A 19,700-nucleotide genomic window follows, 5' to 3' on the forward strand; every position below is an offset into this window, starting at 1 on the left:
ACATACTCACCTAAAGGATTAGGAACACCAAACTAATACAGTGTTTGACCCCTTTTCGCCTTCAGAACTGCCTTAATTCTACGTGGCATTGACTCAACAAGGTACTAAAAGCATTCTTTAGAAATGTTGGCCCATATTTATGGGATGCGCATCCAGGGCACAAAGCTCCCATTCCACCACATCCCAAAGATGCTCTATTGGGTTGAGATCTGGTGACTGTGGGGGTCATTTTAGTACAGTGAACTCATTGTCATGTTTAAGAAACCAATTTGAAATGATTCGAGCTTTGTGACATGGTGCATTATCCTGCTGGAAGTAGCCATCAGTAGTTTACAAAGGCAAGGCAAGGCAAGTTTATTTATATAGCACATTTCATACACAATGACAATTCAAAGTGCTTTACATAGAAAGGAATTAAAATAGGGATAAAAAATGCATGAGAAAAATAATACAATGTAAAGAGAATTAAAAATATTAGAATGATGATAACCAAAGAAAAGAACAAAGGTAAACTAGAACAGTTATAAAAAGAATTTTAAAAATTATGCATAGATAAGGTGCAATCAGTCGGACATACAGTGGCACAGTGCTCATTCAGTAAATGCTCAGCTAAATAGATGTGTTTTGAGTCTGGATTTGAATGTGGCTACTGTTGGAGCACATCTGATCTGTTCAGGAAGCTGGTTCCAACTGCGGCTGGCATAATAGCTAAAAGAAGACGTTCCTTGCTTTGAGTGAACTCTTGGTATTTCTAACTGATTTGATCCTGCTGATCTGAGTGATCTGTTGGGTTTGTATTTAATCAGCATATCTGCAATGTATTGAGGTCCTAGGTCATTGAGAGATTTATAAACAAGTAGTAGAACTTTAAAATCGATCCTAGATGTAACTGGAAGCCAGTGTAAAGACCTGAGGACTGGTGTGATATGGTCATATCAAAGAATGGTGTGAATTTCACAAAGAATGGTGTGAAAAGGGAAAAACATCCAGAATGCGGCAGTCCTGTGGGCGAAAATGCCTTGTTGATGCTAGAGGTCAGAGGAAAATGGGCCGACTGATTCAAGCCGATAGAAGAGCTACTTTGACTGAAATGACCACTCGTTACAATTGAGGTATGCAGCAAAGCATTTCTGAAGCCACAACATGCACAACCTTGAGGCGGATGGGCTACAACAGCAGAAGACCCCACGGGTACCACTCATCTCTACTACAAATAGGAAAAAGAAGCTACAATTTGCACAAGCTCACTAAAATTGGACAGTTGAAGACTGTAAAATTGTTGCCTGGTATGATGAGTTTCATCACATTTAAATGGTAGAGTCAGAATTTGGCGTAAACAGAATGAGTACATGAATCCATCATGCCTTGTTACCACTGTGTAGGATGGTGGTGGTGGTTGTGTAATGGTGTGGGGGATGTTTTCTTGACACACTTTAGGCCCCTTAGTACCAATTGGGCATTGTTTAAATGCCACTACCTGAGCATTGTTTAAATGCCACTACCTGAGCATTGTTTCTGACCATGTCCATCCCTTTATGACCAACATGTACCCATCCTCTGATGGCTACTAACAGCAGGATAATGCACCATGTCACAAAGCCCAAAATAATTTCAAATTGGTTTCTTTAACATGACAATGTTACATGACAACACTGTACTAAAATGGCCCCCACAGTCTGCAGATCTCAACCCAATAGAGCATCTTTGGGATGTGGTGGAACAGGAGCTTTGTGTCCTGGATGTGCATCCCACAAATCTCCATCAACTGCAAGATGCGATCCTATCAATATGGGCCAACATTTCTAAAGAATGTTTTCAGCACCTTGTTAAATCAGTGCCACGTACAATTAAGGAAGTTCTGAAGGCGAAAGGGGGTCATACACAGTATTAGTATGGTGTTCCTAATAATTCTTTAGGTGAGTGTGTTTTATATATATATATATTGGGCTGGCAAAAGGAGTCAGAATGTGCACAGAATAATTTTACAATTTGGTCGATTTTGAGGTTTTCACAAAAATGAGTTCATTAAGCCCCCTTCTAGCAATCCCCATGCTCAATTTATTAATTTATTTGAAGATTTTCTGGGCGGTGTGCCTTTCCCATGAAAAACGATCTTAGCACATTGACTGACAGATCTGAAGTGCATGTACAAATACACCTCAGACAGCGTGCAATCCCGATATACACAGAATTACAGTACTTCAACATATCTGTCTTGGCAAGTATTCATGGAAACATTATCTGTTATGTCTTATATGAACGTTTGGTTAACTATATGGAAAAGCATCAGATGTGTAACATTATAAGACATCCGTGCTGTACAGTAGGTTTTAAAGGAACAGTAGATCTTTTGAAAATAGCACATTTTCCAAGTCCCTTAGAATTTAAAATGTTGAGTTTTAACGTTTTTGAATCCATTTAGCCGATCTCTGTATCTATCGGTAGCACTTTTAGCATAACTTAGCATACATCATTGAATCGGATTAGGGTTTTTAATATAGCATATGAAAATAACAATACACTTTTACAATTTTTTTGTTTAATTTGTTGATTGCTACTCATTTTGCCAGCACAGGTCACATATCTTTAAATAATACAAGCTACTCAAAATGTGGTGGTATATTTGCATAGATTCCTCCATTCATTCACCTCTGCTGTGATTTATTTTTGTACATTTATGATAATAATACTAATAATAATTTAGAAAGTTTTTACAAAAAAAAAACAGGATGCAGGAAAACATAAATACAGAGTTTGGTATCACTTCATGGAACTGTGGATTAATGAATGTGGAGTAATGAATGAAGACATGCAGAAGACGCATTTTGGAGCATTTCTTTAAGCAAACAGTTTGCCATACACTTATTCAATCTCTACTGAAAAGACTAAATTATAATAAGCAGAAATTATGATGAGCAGAAATTACTGTATCACTTCTTTATTATTCTGTTGTGTTTTGTGCTTATCTGCGGTTCCCTTTCAGTCGGTCACATTCGATGTACGTCGGACGTCACTGACAAATTGGGATCACTTCTGGGAGCCCTATCAGCTTTAAGTGTATAAAGAACGAGCCAGTGTGCATTGGCGTGCAATATTTGCATCTTGCGCTCTGCCCTGTGCGCAGCGCAGGTATAAATAAGGAAGCAGACGCAGTACACATTGTTCTTCACTTTGGAGCCGAGCAGTTGTGTACTCTCTCTGAAAAGTGTGTATACAGTTACTAGAAGTCTAAAACAAGCTTTTTGGACGCTGTTGGTATGATGGCACACACCGGTGATCGTGAGCTCTCATGAAAAAATGACAACGTCGATACATTGTTCTTCTTGTCTTTCTCATAAGGGCTTGAGCGTTCAGTGCGCCGTGCGCCGTCAGTTTTAATGGCCACATTCACCGTCTTGCATGCCTAGCAGCTACCGGGTGGGATTACTGGTCCTTCTCATGAAGGATCAGATGTTGTTTACTGCATCAGAGAGAGGGCTGTTATGCTCTGGAAATTAAAATGAGGCCCACTGTAATAATGGGTGCTCATGCTGAATCAGATTTAGAGTTGACAGCCATGCTTTCCCTGGCTGCTGCATGCTCGGTCTAAAAGTTGAATTTTGTGGCTGGTGTATGGGGGCGCAGGAAGATGATGTCACTCGGAGATGGATGGAGCTGCTCTTCCCCTGGAGGAGGACGGGGTGGAGAATCTTTTGTCAAAGTTCTGTTCTGCTACTGCTGTTACAGCCAGCAGTACCCAAAATTCTCAGCTGGAGCAATTTCTTCTATCTCTGGGTCTCAAGAGGGCACAGTTGGTGTAGTGCGACGGAATGTATAGCCACCCCCAGCCCCCTCTTCTATCGCCAGTGGCCAGCCGTGTGTGCTTAGAGCATACAACTAACCTTCTCATGCACCTTCTGCACAATGGAGGAACCAGGTAAATGTTCGTTACTCACCCCCCACTTTGAATGACGGTGCTCCTGTTACGTGCAGAGATTGCAGTCCTACTGGCAAAGGACACGATAAAGCCGGTTCCTCCAGCCGAAATGCTTCATTGTTCCCTACATAGGACCTGCAAGTTTTGAATAAGTCCCTGCTCAGGCTGCCCTTCAGAATGTTGATGAAGAACATATCTTCGGATGCATCCGTCCCCAAGATGGGTTTGAAGCTCTCGACCTAAAGGACATACGTCGAAAGTAAATGACTGAAATGGAATGTGTGTCCCAACACCACAGTTGCTGTGCCATTGCTGTACGGCAAAGTCATTAGCCTGGCTCCTCAGTGTAAAACAATGTGTACTGCACCTGCTTCCTTATTTATATCCGTGCTGCGGGGCGGAGCGCGTGATGCAAATCTTGCACGCCAAAATGCATTGGCTTGTTCTGTAGAGACTCAAAGCTGCTAGGGCTCCCAAAAAATTATCCCAATTTGTCAGTGACGTCTGATGTACGTCTCCATTCCCTCCTTCAGGAAATGTTGTGCCTCCAGTGCAAAGAGGAAACAAAGCAATACATAGAAGATATAAATCAGATGACAGGAATTTATATAGTTTACAGACAGAACATGTCTTGATTAATACAGTATTATTACTTTGTTTTCTGGGTAAATTTCTTCTTCACAAAGCCAGAAACAGGCACTGTAATCCCAGTTTTAGAATTTTAGTTCTCTTCTAATATAATGTCTCTTTTTACTTCCTTAAAGGGGGGGTGAAACACTCAGTTTCAGTCAATCTCATGTCAATCTTGAGTACCTATAGAGTAGTATTGCATCCTTCATATCTCCGAAAAGTCTTTAGTTTTATTATATTTATAAAAGAAATATAAGCTGTACCGAGTCTTTCCGGAAAAAACCAAGCACCTGGAGGCGTATCGTGTGGGCGGAGCTAAAGAATGACGAATGCGCAAAGCGGTGACGTCCTCAAGCGTGGAGAAACTCATGGCTATCGAGCTCAGCTAATAGATATATGATCCAGAATCATTCGGAGGCTGAAATAAATTGAACAGGAGAAACAGCAACAGCAGGATGTCCGTCTCTGTGGTATGTACTGTATTTAGTGGCCTGTCAACATTTGTGTGTCTTTACTCGCAGTTTATGAGAACATGATTCGGTTTATGGACTATTGTATGCGACTAAACCTTTGCAGTAGCAAGCAACACGGTTTTGCACGTCAGACTAGTGTAACGTTATACATAGAACAACAATGGAGTAAACGTTAGCGCATTTGAATGACGAAGCACGTGATCGTGTCGTTTACTGATGTTTACTCATGCGATGATAAGCAACAGCACAGACATTTGAGGCAGTTTTACTGACCGGCTGCTTCCAAAGCAGGACCGAACCTTTATCGCTGGGACCGCTCTGTCAAAAACACACTTCTTTGGTATGGTTTGGTAAAGTCCTGACAGCAGTGAACGGTGGAAATCCACTTTGCGACGCGACTAAAGTGATGTTGTGAAGCTTCCCATCATTTCTGCGTTCAAATCGGTTCAAATGCAGCGCTGCCTTCCCGGAATGCTGTGCTGAAGCGTTGAAGTCGCTTGATGTCACCCATAGGAATAAAGTGGAGCGCAGCGCCTGGATCGACTGGGTCTGCACCTGAGCGAGTGTTTATGGGCGTGCATTTCCTCTCTCGCTCTAGTCACGCGCGCGCGCACCCTACCGGGAGAAGAGCCATACGGCCCATACAAGGACCTTCCGCTCTATTAACCACAAGTTGAGCCAATTTCACCCCCCCTTTAAAGAATTTGTCGTCTATCATCCTTGTGTCTGTTATAAGGAACGTTTTTTTTTTTTTCATGATGACGAAATGTTATATTGTGTTGATTTGTGTACTTCTTATAACGACTTGTGATCATGTCTGTATGCCCCCCACCCTTATTTCTGTTACATATACCATTGATATATGTATTCTTTCATCTGCAAAAAAAACGATAAAAGAAAATGAATAAATAAACAAAAGAAAGACTAGACTAAACACGTACTACCCATGTGCATAATGTCGCCATTTTCACAGATTCACGTTTTTGTAGTTTACCCAGATGATAAAGGTGTCATATTCAAAAACTTGCACTTTGAAACACGTTTTCAAAGGTTTGGTCAGGCCACCAAAACACCGCATAAAAAGCATTTAGTTTTTAGTTGAAAAGATTGTTGTGTAAACAGTCTCTTAATCTATAAATATGGTACAGTCCTAGCACATATGGATCAGCTTATTGTTACGGGATTATGGTTTCAGGAAAAGGCTGACATTGGGTCTGGTTGTGAGACGGGTCTGCGGCAAAGGCCTCGTCCCAGGACTATTTTCCAGGCAGGACTGACAGCTCACAGTAAACCACGCAACAGAGAGAGGGGACATAGTAAACAGGATCATAGCAATATGGTAATGCTCACATTCACACACACAAAGCCGCTTTATGCTTTAAGTGATTTTTTTTTCTGTCAGACACACTGAAATCTAGGCTGGCGAATAGAGATCACCCTGGCAGTAGATTAAAGCTGTCATGCCACTGTCAGCTCCTCACTTTTAACTCAACACCTTTAAGTTGAGCTGTCTATCACGGTGTCTTTATGTTGTCACACATATGAAGTAGCCTGTACCCAGATTTTACCCAGCCAATCAAAACAGTTGTCATGGAAATTCAAATATAAAAAAAGCACTTTTTTTCGATAAACTCTTTTTCATGGTTGTTTTGTCAGTGTTGTGGTGGGTTGAGCAAAGACAGACAGAGTGCAGTAAACTGGTATCAATTAAATCTCAAACTGATAAATTACCACAAGTTGTTACTCCACCAACTGCATGAGATCATTAACAGTTATATAAATCAGCAAGGTTTGAACAATGGATGTACCACATTTACTACAGTTTCGTAAAACAGCTGTCTAACTAGTTAATTTCTCCAACAATGTATTGTACTATGATTGTGAAAGTTTTAAAAAAAAAAATATTTATGTACTTTTTAATTGTACTATGATTTTTCACCCAAAAATGAAAAAAAGTCTGTCATTAATTACTCATGTCCTTCCAAACCTGTGAGACCTTCTTTCAACTTCCTAACACAAATGAAGATAAGAAATTCATAATCAATGACAGAAATGTCATTTTTTTGGGTGAACTAACCCTTTCAGCAGTGAGTTATGGTATTGTACTGGAAACACACCCCTGGTAGATCATCTTGGTCAAGGATCCTGCTGCAATGACCAGCCAGAAACCAGCATTCGTGTTCCACAACACAGCCATCCTAAAGGATTATTTCAGGTTAAATTCAACTTAAGCTGTAATCACTGTGGTATGTCGCCAGTTACCACAGAAAATCATTTAGAACTATCTTACAGTTTGTAAAAACACACACAAAAATGTGTTGACAGAAATGTAGTTGCACTAGAAGTCTGTAAGGGCAGCAGGTTGTATATTTTGCAACTATTTTTTTTTGTTTTTTTAATATTTAGTTTTGTTTGACAAAGGGTTGAAATTCTGTGTGTCTGCAGGTTTCTAGTGTTCCTGAGGGTCCCGTACTGGAGCTCATGGAACAGGACTCTAAAGACTCTGCACAGAGCAGCGCCACATCCACCTCGACTACTGACACAGCCAGCCAACCTGAGTACAAGGTACAAGGATATAACACACACACACAAATTCACAATCTACCTATCCTGTCATGTCCCGTTCCTCTTTATGTTCATGCACAAACAACTCACAAGTACCAATATTTGTCCACCTGCCTTCGACATGTAACAGTAGCCTCACAGAATGGCTCAGTTTGAATGTGAAGATAACAGCCTTTGTACTTGAGGTGTATCCTCTCCTTTACGTGTCACTAAGCCAGGCAGCTGCGCGTTTAGAGAGCACTGATGACCAAGACAAAGAGACTGTGAAGGTCTTGAATGGGGTTTTTGTGGGTTATAGCATCTTCTAAGTCACTGTTGACCACATACTCATAAATACTCACAGACACGAGCACAGGTGAGGAAACAACAGCGCTGTTGAAATGGTCCTGACTGACTGAGAGTCGTGCTCAGACAAGCTCAGTGTCAGAGGTTTTGATTGTGTCTCAGTCTACGCTCAATCCAGCTCTCTGAGCACAACAGAGCATTTGATTGTCCTTCTTTGTGTAACTGGATCAAATAAATCTGTGCACTAATAAAGTAAATTGTCCATCTTATTTAAAAAGATAATTCTCCAAGAAATTTAAATGTACTAGTTGAAGCCTGTATGATTTTTCGTATTCGGTGGAACACAAAAGGAGTTATTTAGCAGAATGTTCAGGCTGGATGCCAACAAAACAGAACAAAAAACAACATATACTGTATAACTTGTACAAATCTAAAGAAGTAAAATTCTTCAGATTTAAACATTTTTAATAAGTTGTAAATTAACTTTACAATTATGAATCACTGAAATTTGTGTCTGCGTACTTTTCAAATCTAATGCAAGTTTCAATGAGTGATAAAATGTAAATTTATGGTGAACTGCGTCTTATTTGCACGTCTTTCTTCCTCAGGATAATAAAGGCTTTGGTATTGGAGAGTTAGTCTGGGGCAAGATAAAAGGCTTTTCTTGGTGGCCCGGGATGGTGGTGACCTGGAGAGCAACAGGGAAGAGGCAGGCGTCCCACGGCATGCGCTGGCTGCAGTGGTTTGGAGATGGAAAATTCTCAGAGGTAACAAACAAGATGAAGGGTTGTCAGAATACCACAAATGCAGAAGTTGATACTAATAGCAGTTTAATTTTGATACTGAAAATACTTTCACTTACATTTTATTTTAAATGTTAAATATTGATGTATATATTCAAATGTATTTTTGTATTCTAATGAATAGGAGTTTAATAATATATCGTTAATCAAGTGTCTAATCCAAATCCAAATCTTCTTTGCTTGTGAGTAAATTAAGAGTAAGTAAATGCAGAATTAACATTTTTGGATGAGCTAAAAGTAGTTTGTGGTAATTTTGACATGCTTTTTTGCTATTATAACTGTGACTGATTACATTGATCATCTGATGCGTCATGCGTCATGAAGGACCTGCAGAGAGCTAATACTAGGGTTGGGCATCGAGAACCGGTTCTAACTTGGAACCGTTTTAAGAATAACGATGCCATTGGAATCGTTTAGAAAATTTGTTTTCGGTTTCGATCATCGGTTCCAAGCGCGCAAGTTTTGGTTTCCATGGCCACCTGATTTCCGGTGCGTGCGTGCCCGCTTGTTCTTTTAGCCATGGGGCACGGGGCTCTCTGAAGTATGTATTTATTTCACTTTTAAAAAGACTGGGTTGGCACAGTGGAACTAGTGTTGTCAAAAATATCAATACTGAAATATCTAAAAAGATACGATAGCCTACTCAGTTTCTACAGTATCGATCCCAGCTGCGCTCTCCTCTCTGACCGACCGTCAGTGAGTTGACACGCACCGCATAGTCTCACTCAGCCCAGTTAATCCTCTAAACACGGCTAACGCGCATTCTGCTGGACTTTTCCTCATGACAGCGTGTTAGTGTTAGTATTAGTGTGTGATCGATCGGTCGGCACATCTTGAAGAGTATTAATGTAAACACAGTCATAAACAGTTCAGGAAGAAATGAAGAATGAGTAACAGGAACAGTGTTCAGGATCCATGAGTGCAGCAGTTCTTAAAGGGACAGCAGTTATTCAAAGTCAAACTACAAAAAGACAAACGATCACACTGCTCTTGACTAATCAACTTGTGTAACTTTAATGTCTCATATGAAGCTATTTAATTTTTTTTACAAAAAACATTATCCAATGTTATTTTAAATTTAAGTAGGCTACTTTATGTTTTTTATTCAGTTTCTTACCTGAATGTTAGACCTACCTGAAAAAATAAAGCAGTCTATTTCATTTATATCTTTTATTCTATTGCATTTATTTGTGCTTTTGTTTGTAATATGTTTATTTGTTCTTATTTTATTACTGTTTATTCGTCTTTTTAAATTCAATTTACCATTCGAAATCAAGCTTACTTGTGCTGTGTGTAAGCTATTGCAACACAAATACCCAACCCTAGCTAATACCAAAGTAACAAAGGCTACCTTCAGTAGCACACTACGCCGCTAGGGACTCAAATCATGCAGTACCAGACGTGTCCCCCTGCTTAAGCCAGTACATGTCCGGGCCTGTCTGAAGTTTGCTAGATAGCATTTGGATGATCTAGAAGAGGATTGGGAGAATGTCATATGATCGTATGAAACCAAAATAAAACTTTTTGGTAAGAACTCAACTTGTTGTGTTTGGAGGAGAAAGAATGCTGAGTTGCACCATACTACTGTGAAGCATGCAAAGAAAAACTAGTAAAGGAAAGAATGAATGGGGCCATGTATTGTGAGATTTTGAGTAAAAACCTCCTTCCATTAGCAAGGGCATTGAAGATGAAACGTGGCGGGGTCTTTCAGCATGACAATAATCCCAAACACAACACCCAGGCACCGAAGGAGTGGCTTCGTAAGAAGCATTTCAAGGTCCAGGAGTGGCCGAGCCCGTCTCCAGATCTCAACCCTTTAAAAAATATTTGGAGGGATTTTAAAATCTGTATTGCCCAGCGACAGCCCCCCAAAAACATCACTGCTCTAGAGGAGATCTGCATGGAGGAATGGGCCAAACTACCAGCAACAGTTTGTAAAAACCTTGTGGCGACTTACAGAAAAGGTTTAAAATCTGTAATTTCCAACAAAGGGTATAACAAAGTAATGAGATGAACTTTTGTTATTGACCAAATACTTATTTTCCATCATAATTTGCAAATAAAATATGTAAAAATCAGACATTGACAAAATCAGATGTTATTTTCTGATTTTTTTTCTCATTCTGTCTCTCATAGTTGAGGTGTACCTCTGATGAAAATATATGATAGTGAATCACATATAGGCCTACAATATAATCTTTAACTTAACATGCACACACATGCTTGGGCTTAGTCCTGGGTACTTTCTGACCCTGGTGTTATGTGTATCTTGCAGGTGTCTGCTGACAAACTTGATTCCATAACAGCCTTCCCGAAGTTTTTCAACCAGTCATCCTACACCAAACTGGCTTCCTACCGTAGAGCAATCTTCCAGGCCCTGGAGGTGAGAGCAAAGAGCAGTCTGTGTTCATGGTTTTATAGCACTATTTTTGCCTATGGGACAATTAGCTGCAACATCTAGTTGATTTAATAGAAGACAATTATACAAATATAAACCTGTTCTTCCGAAATCTGGGAGCATAGAGTTTACTTTTACATATTCAAGTTTGTTTGTGTATGAGATAAACAGAAGACTGGGAAAATGCTTTTCTGGAAAGTCTAGAAATCCCCAGAGCTTCCTTAATTATCTCTCTGTGAATCGCACCTCCTAACAAACTTAACAAGAGCATCCAAGTCCAGACATGCACAGAACGACAGGACTGGCTGTACTTTACTCTCTCTCTCTCTCTCTCTCTCTCTCTCTCTCTCTCTCTCTCTCTCTCTCTCTCTCTCTCTCTCTCTCTCTCTCTCTCTCTCTCTCTCTCTCTCTCTCTCTCTCTCTCTCTCTCTCTCTCTCTCTCTTTTCCACCTGAGACATTTGTTTCCAGGATGGTTTCTGTTTTCTTACAGTTGCTCTGACATACTGTTCTCCTGCTATCTGTGTGTCCCCAGGTGGCTAGTATACGGGCAGAGAAGACTTTTCCTCCATGTGAGTCAGACAGTCTTGAGGAACAGATAAAGCCCATGCTCGACTGGGCTCATGGTGGCTTTATGCCCAAAGGTCAAGAGGGCCTGAAACCCAGAGAGAACGCAGGTGAGTAAATGTCATCATGACGGCCATCTGTGGCAGATCTCAGGTCTCATACTCAATCCATGCAGTTTTAAAAACATGATGCAGACAAGGCTTATGGCTATATGGGGTATAGTGACCACAATTTAAAATGCAATTTAAAATATGAATCCACGATACCAAAATTATGACTTCAATATGATACCAGGCTAAAATACCTCGATACCGATACTAAATCGATACCACGGTAAAAAACAAACAAAAAACAGATAATATGATTAATATGACAACAGAACTTTACCTATTACCTATTCATTGTTTTATTTATTTTTACTAAAAATTCACTTGGCCAGCATGTTCCTGCCCTGGTTTTTGACCATTCCCTCCTTTTATTGCTATAATAACTGCATGCCAGTGTGACATAATCAATCATGTTATCATTCACTAACCTTTCACTTCACAACAGGTTGGGATGACCAAAATCTTATTTTAATATTTTAAAAATGTAATCTTATAATTATAATATAGATTTTTAATTGTATCTGTTTTTAAAAATAAGCAAAAATGCTAATTACAAACAATATGACAAAGACAGTGCTTTATTTTTCAGCTTCATTAGGTCTATTTAACAGTAGCAAGTCAAGAAAGAAATGAAATAATCAAATTTAAAACTGCTTACTTAGTCTACACTCTATAATTTAACTATACACTGATTCTTAGTAAATATATTTTAGTTATTTAGCCAAGCACGTGGTGGTTTTCTATTTCTATTTTTCATTGTTTGCTTAACATTAATCACAGAATATTAGGTCTGGCTTAAGACCTGCACGGATCTAATTACCTCAGTTGTAGGCTACACGTTCACTAAAGACATCCGATTGTGTTTACCTGAATACCCGCTAGACCACGCATTTTTACATATATTTAACCATTTAAACCCAAATAATAAGCCGCGAAAGAACTGAATTGCAATCGCATGTTTGTTGTCTGAAAGGCATGTGCGCACGCTTCAGGTCAGAGTCCAGCTCGAGCACGTCCCGCACCGCGCTTTTTCTTCTCATGCGCGCATATTTCTATTGCTTTCTTTGTCATGCGTTGCGAGTATATATTTAACTCTTCTGCTTCTAATGTTTATTGAACGGCTGAAGCAGAGCTCTGCACACACGTCCCGACACCTGCTGTCACAAATTAAGAAATACATATAGGCGCTGTCCTCCTTAAAGTACCGGTACTAATAATAGTCCATATCGTACCGTTTGTAATAGCAGGGTATCGCAATACTTTTCTAGTACCGGTATATCGTGCAACACTATCGTGCAACACTAAATCCAAGTTTAATTTAGTATAATTTAATGAAATATATATAAATATATATATATATACAGTTTCGGTACAGGGCGTTCGGTTCGGTGCATGTGTGTACCGAACGCTACGAATGCAATCTTTAACAGATAACAGTCAGCTTGTTTTAAGCACGGAACACACTTCAATCAGAGATCCCTCACGAACATATTAAATATTCAGTCCATCTTATCATGAAATTCAAACGATAAATGCCGTTTTGACGCTCTTTATTGTGACGTGACTGATCAGTATAGGTGCGGCAGTTTAAACAGCAGCGCGGCGCACGAATAAACGCGGTCATCTCTTCCTAAAGAATAAACATGAATTAACAACTCTTAAGGTGGGCTATGTTGAGGATACATCTTACTGAAATGTATCATATGTCGTGTAATCGCTCAATCGATGTTTCAAACGTGGAAAGACAAAACAGCTTGCAATGTCCCGTAGCATCACATTTACCTCAGGCTAGTCATTTAGTGTGCACATCTGTGTTAGTTCACTAGAGAAACAAACTCTTTCGCTAAATATATGCACTATATATTAGCCTATATATTAATTATATTCTACTTAACCTGTTATTGATGTCTTGTTTACTTAATGTTTAAATAAATCTGCCATGATTTGACAGCCATGTATAAATTATTATATTTCAGCAACGAATTGGAGAAGAAAAAATATTTAATTAGATTTATGTGAAGCTTATGAGTGTAAAAATAACTGAATTGAGGCATATTTGGGCTCTGTTGTTAACCTTTAATATTGCAATGTGTAGCCTGAAAGTAAGGACTCCCTATATTTATAGCATTATCTTTAATAAACGTTTAGTTATAATTGAATTAATTTAGACATATTTTATTTCAGTAAATCACTGTTGAATAAAAATAAATAAAAAGCAATTTTGTAAAACTGCAAAAATATGAAAATATGATTGTCGGACAAGGTACCTAAGGACAAGATTAAAATGTAGTTAAAAAATACTTTTTTGTCAAAAAAATAGACTAAATATTACATACTGCTGAACAAGTCTCTACTACAAGTTTTCATGTTTGTAGTTGCCAGATGTCAGGAGTTTAAATCCCCCAATCAGAGCTTTTCTGTTACAGTAAAATTATTCATTTTCTGTGTTTCTGTGTTTTACTTAACTTTTGCAATCTGGCAATAATGCGCACACACTCTCTCTACCACACGGAAGATGTGCTGATGATATGAAAACGCAAAACTAGTAAGCTGTTGTTGAGCGATTTCCATTTGAGATATTCTGCTCAAATGAAAGTGTCTTTCAGCCAGTCTGTGTTCTGTCACAAGCTACTTGGATTGTCATTTAGACAACCTCTGTGTGGCAATACAAAATCTTTTTTTGCTTTTTTTAAAATAGAAAAACATTAATGTAATTTGGAATTATTTAAATAACTATTAGGAATTTTACATTTTGTAGATTTGAGAGAAGTTTCTCATAGTTTTCATAATGTAGACAGAGTGTCAATTTATGTCAAATAGCCTATAATACATCAGTACACTAGATGAGGTCAAATAAACCATGCGTATGAGTTTGTGCTAATAGGTTACTGTAATAATTCTGATTAAATAAAAAAAAAGCTACTTAGATGCCCTTATTGAAATAAGGCCTAATCCTGGCATTTAGTCTGTGAAACTGACTAAAACTTGACTATACAAGGTACTGTATATTGACAAGGTACTAAATATGATTTTTAAAAAAATCTAAAAAGCATATTAAGTATGTAAAATATATAAGTATAAAAAGTATATTTAACACAGGACTAAGTCTAAAGCCGGGTGCACACTGTGCGATTCAGGCCACGATTTGGCCGTCTGAGATAAATTTTGCAAATCCTAAAAGATTCCTCTGATCCTAGGCTAAAATCTGACGTCTTTGGTCGTTAGTTTGACATGTTCACCGGCAGCCAATTAATGAGCGCTGTGATCAAATTTTACCTCAGACGAAAATTCTGGCAGTGTCAGAAGATTTGGTGCACAATCCTGCAGTGGGACTTCTCCTACGATGACCGTCAAATATCTCGTTTTTTCAAGACAAACTATGACGAAAATGAGCGCTAGAGATTTCTTTGTAGCCACCATTTCAATCCCGTGTGTAATGCAGCTCACTGTCACTGAACGTGTCATTCATTGATGATATAAAACTCCGGACAAGTTTTCTTGCGTGGGGCTGTTTTTAGTGGGTCTGGACTATCGTACAGTCTGACATTAATGACAACTGAGATCTTACAGTGTGACATGGCTACATTGGGGATCATGTTCGTAAAGTCTGACAAGCAATATTCGCAAAGGATTTTGAAAAATCGCACAGTGTGCAGGACCCTTAAGACTAAATATAGGACTAAAAATAGCTCTAGTTTGCAAATGCCACTTGGTTTGATGTTTTTTTTCTTATTCAGTGACATTCAGACAAATACTACTTTTACAGCCCCTGAATACACAAATTAACTATAATATTAAAATAAATAGGTAACGTGAACCACCACGAGACCACAAATTCTTAATTCTTAAAACCGCACAAAACCATTTGAGCAGTTTCTACAGAAAACCTTACAGACTGAGCAGTTTCTTCTGGCAGAATACATTGCCATCTTGTTAAGTCATAGAAAATGTTAGAAATAGGAAAGTAATATAACTTGTTGGTCAAGTTTTTTTCAAAGCTGTTATTACAAGGGAATGTTATGAATTCATTTGAAGTCACACACTGTAGTTGAGTTCCAAGACTGCGGCTTAACGAACAAGCTAATTTTTGTTACCACACATAGCAGAATATATGTTCAATATGAAAAATGGATATTCATTTTGAGATTTGCTACAGATAAAAATATTAAAAGTGTTATTAATTTATTCACATTTTTAAAGCAGTTAATATATTAATACATAGCTAACTACTACAAATAATCAGGTAGTTTTGTTCTCAGGAAGTCCTTATAAGCATTCCTGGGTTATTATTTCTATATTTTTTTTGGCTCTGATACTGTGGAAAATGTTGTTAAATGGAGCTGAGAGTTCTATACTTTTATTGGCAGTTGAAAGCGTAATTACATTAGTCAAATTATTATTGGAACAAATTACACAGAATGTGTGGAACTTTGTGAACAAAGGGTGTTCAAATTCTGTGGAAATCTGTGACAGTAAAGTATTTGTGGTATTGCTTAAAAAACAAGCTGCAGGGCACTCAGGCATCAGGGCTCAGTCAGGTATTAGAAGGTTACTCTAAAATTACCAGCTTAGTGTGTCAGATCGTAGACCTCTGTTTGGTTTTTTTTTTTTAGAGCTGGTCTATCATATTTAAATATCTAATACCTTGAGTTTTCAGGAGAGCATCTTAGGGTGGGCTACACGGTGTTTCAGAGTTATTGAAAGTGAAGCTGCTTTAGCTGTCAACTCCTTTTTTAAGTACATTTTTATCCTTTCATCTGGGATAACTGAGATCAGTTCATCCCAAGCATATTTATATGTGCAATTTAATGTGCAATAACTAAAGGCAACATTCACAGTCTCTGTCAGAGACCCACAACAGAAGTTGAGCTGGTGCAGTCCTTTGTTTGCAAGGTTTAGTGTGTCTCCTCTCCTCTCATTTAAACATGTATATCAGATCCTTTATTATCTTTCTTAAATCTTCTGGTTAAAAACGTATACAACATATCAATCATTTTTGTTATTTGTGCCACGTGTTTTCTTATAGTTGATACTGGGCTATAAAACCTAAGGTTGCTTGTATTTGAGGTTAGCATGTTTCTATTTAAAAAAATGTTTCTGAACCACTGCAGAGATGAGCAAGCAGAAGTATCTGGTAGTGTGGTCTTACAGTGGAATCAGAACGAGGAAATAGCCTATCTAATTACTTTATGATTTATAGACTGCTGGCTTTTGCCTACAGCGATTATAGATGTGGAAGAGAAGTCTAACAGCTGTCTGTCTGCATGTTCATGGCTGTATTTGTCTTGGTCAGTTACTCAATGTTTTTTTCATAATTTGCCACAAAATCAAAAGAAAAAAAAACTGTTGGTATAGTTACACAAAAAAGTAATTAGTTACTAGTTACTTCTGTAAATTGTAATGAGATTACTTTACTAATTACTGCATTTGAAAAGTAACTTCACTACTTATTACTTTACTTTCCGTTTCTTAATTTGGAGTGTATATACATGGGCAAATATCATAGCCCTATCATCACAGCCTGTCAGCATAGTGTTTATTGTATAAATGTTTACAAAATGGCTTATAAAACCATATGAAAGAACAATATTCCTGCCTGCACAAAGAAATATGTTTCATGTAAAATCCACAAACAACAGGATAAAGGAGGCTATAATGGGGTCATTTTAAATTGTCAACACACAAGTTTCAAAACACAGGCTTTGGGAAACATGAGAACAAAACTCAGTTTTTTTATTAGATTCATTGCACACACACACACACATACACACACAAAAATCAATTAAAAAAAAAGGTCAGTTTATGTTTAAGAGAGAGAATGAATGTTATTCAAGGCCAAATCTTGCAGATAAATTTGAAAACTCGCTCATTTAAGATGCATTATTGCATGGACAGAGCTAGAACATAATGTAGCTAAGTGTTTAAAATGTAAAGCATAGTTCAGTTGAAACCTCTTTGGCTTGTTGTTGATGATGTACACTGAATATACGAGGCAAGCTGACTGTTTAAATAAAAGCACTGAAATAAAAATGCGCTGTTTATCTCTTAATCAGTTTAGGACCATTCACACAGGATGCATGGCAACGGTGCCCAGGCAAGCACACATGCAGCGCATGCACGGGGCACTTAAATAGATCAAAACTTCACAAACAGGCAAACACGACTTGGGTAGTGCACGAAAGCGTGTTCCTTTAGAATGTAGTTACCGATATTTATAGTGTCATGCTTTACTTTACTTCGTTACTCAAAAAAGTAATATCGTTACTGTAATCCGTTACTTTGTAACTTGTTACCCCTAACACTGACTGTGACATTATTTCAAGGACGATTAAGCACATTTCTAAATCCCCCCATATTCTCACTGTAATGAGGAAAATTTTAAAAGTAATTAAATTAACCTGCAGTTACACAATAACTGATTCATGATATAATATATTTTTTTAAATATTTTCTATTGAAATCAGTCACAATTAAATAAATAAATAAATAATGTAGATGTTGTAGTAATTGACATTTATATATATATATATATATATATATATATATATAGTTTTTAATTTTTTTTATAATTTTCTTTTTTCAAATTACAGTACTATATTTTATTTTGGGCCACTTTTCTGGCAGAAAGTCACTGGTCACTGTTACCAAAAATGTTTTTATTTTATGAAGTAATACTTTACATTCTTGACAATTCATACTCAAAAAGACCTACAACCAATCAGAGCAACAGGGAGACACATAACGTTAGTTGTCAAATGTCAACAGAACTCAACTGCACTGTGTTGCCATGTCTGCGGTTTTCCTGCGGGTTGTTTTCCATGTCCGCGGGTTGAAGCTACCTCAATTATGTGATATATAGACCCAGGAATGCGGATTTTTATAGACAACCTTGCCAAAATAACACACATTTTACCCCAAATGCCATTTTTTGTCCGGCCAGCAATCAGCAACAGTCTCATTTGTAGCTCTGACTGTATGACTAGTCACGTTCATAAGAAAATCTAATCAAAATCTAACAGTACAATTAACTTGATTTTGGGTGGAGAAGTGGCGAACAGACAATGCCAGCATCCTCTCCCCTCGTTGCTAAGCAACTGAACCAGGATGTTGTAAAAAAAAGAATTTAAGAATATACAGAAAACTTAACAACATGATCATCATTTCTGAGAGAAATAGTGAAGGTGAATGCATATACCAACAAGTTCTCCCAAGCGCTTTTGATGATGTGGATGATTGTTTAATTCATCGTCTAAAGCCCGCCCTGACAATTTCATTTGTCCGAATAGTTTCTTTTCGGGCATAATTACTCGTCTATGGATCAAGTCCAGACTGAACTGCCCAAGCTCAAATGTTGTGGGTGGGACTGAGTTTGGCTGGCGTCCAGGCTAACTAACTGCTAAAGTAGTTCTCACAATAGTTATGCACTTCATTTTCTAAGTGACTGATCTATGAAATATCCATGCCATTATTCACAATACATGTGTGAGCATTTTGATTGTAACAGTGAGTAATATTAGTGTGTTTGTGTCTCTTCCAGCTGAGTATTGTGTTTTTCCCTTGGCCTCAGAGAGCCCAGCATTGCTGGACTCCATCCCTCCGGAGTTCCCCCCCTCTGCTAAAAGAGCGCGACTCAGCCTCTGTAAGGCCAAATCTGGTACTGAGGATGTCTACAGCAGAGGTAAGAGCTCACACTAAGGATATTATTCATGATCATGGTTGACAACCAATTGCTGCACTCCAGATGTGATGTTAAAGGGTTAGTTCTCCCAAAAATTGGGGGAGGTGTAAATAATGACAGAATTTTCATGTTTTGGTTAACTAAGCCTTTAAATGATACAGATAATTAATTGATCTCAAAAATGGCAAAATTACTGTAAACTAGGCATGCAACAATGTAGTTAGTCCACGGTTCAGTAAATACCTCGGTTTTTAACCACGGTTTTCGGTTTGGTGACCGG

At 38.1% G+C, this 19,700-nt stretch overlaps 1 protein-coding gene across 3 annotated transcripts in view; it reads left to right on the forward strand.

Annotated features, from left to right (window-relative positions):
* Positions 1 to 19,700, forward strand: part of dnmt3bb.1 (DNA (cytosine-5-)-methyltransferase 3 beta, duplicate b.1) — a 76,006-nt gene that overhangs the window by 32,627 nt on the left and 23,679 nt on the right. For 2 of the 3 annotated variants that reach the window (XM_067446532.1, XM_067446533.1), the window contains exons 5-10: positions 6,215 to 6,358; positions 7,465 to 7,584; positions 8,478 to 8,636; positions 10,948 to 11,055; positions 11,604 to 11,745; positions 19,280 to 19,420. In XM_067446532.1, coding sequence (XP_067302633.1) covers positions 6,215 to 6,358; positions 7,465 to 7,584; positions 8,478 to 8,636; positions 10,948 to 11,055; positions 11,604 to 11,745; positions 19,280 to 19,420 — 814 coding nt within the window. The remainder of the gene's footprint in view (positions 1 to 6,214; positions 6,359 to 7,464; positions 7,585 to 8,477; positions 8,637 to 10,947; positions 11,056 to 11,603; positions 11,746 to 19,279; positions 19,421 to 19,700) is intronic. The other variant, XM_067446534.1, reaches the window with a different exon arrangement.

This window comes from Pseudorasbora parva, chromosome 6 (genome assembly GCF_024679245.1).
Source record: "Pseudorasbora parva isolate DD20220531a chromosome 6, ASM2467924v1, whole genome shotgun sequence".
Classification (NCBI taxonomy): domain Eukaryota; kingdom Metazoa; phylum Chordata; class Actinopteri; order Cypriniformes; family Gobionidae; genus Pseudorasbora; species Pseudorasbora parva.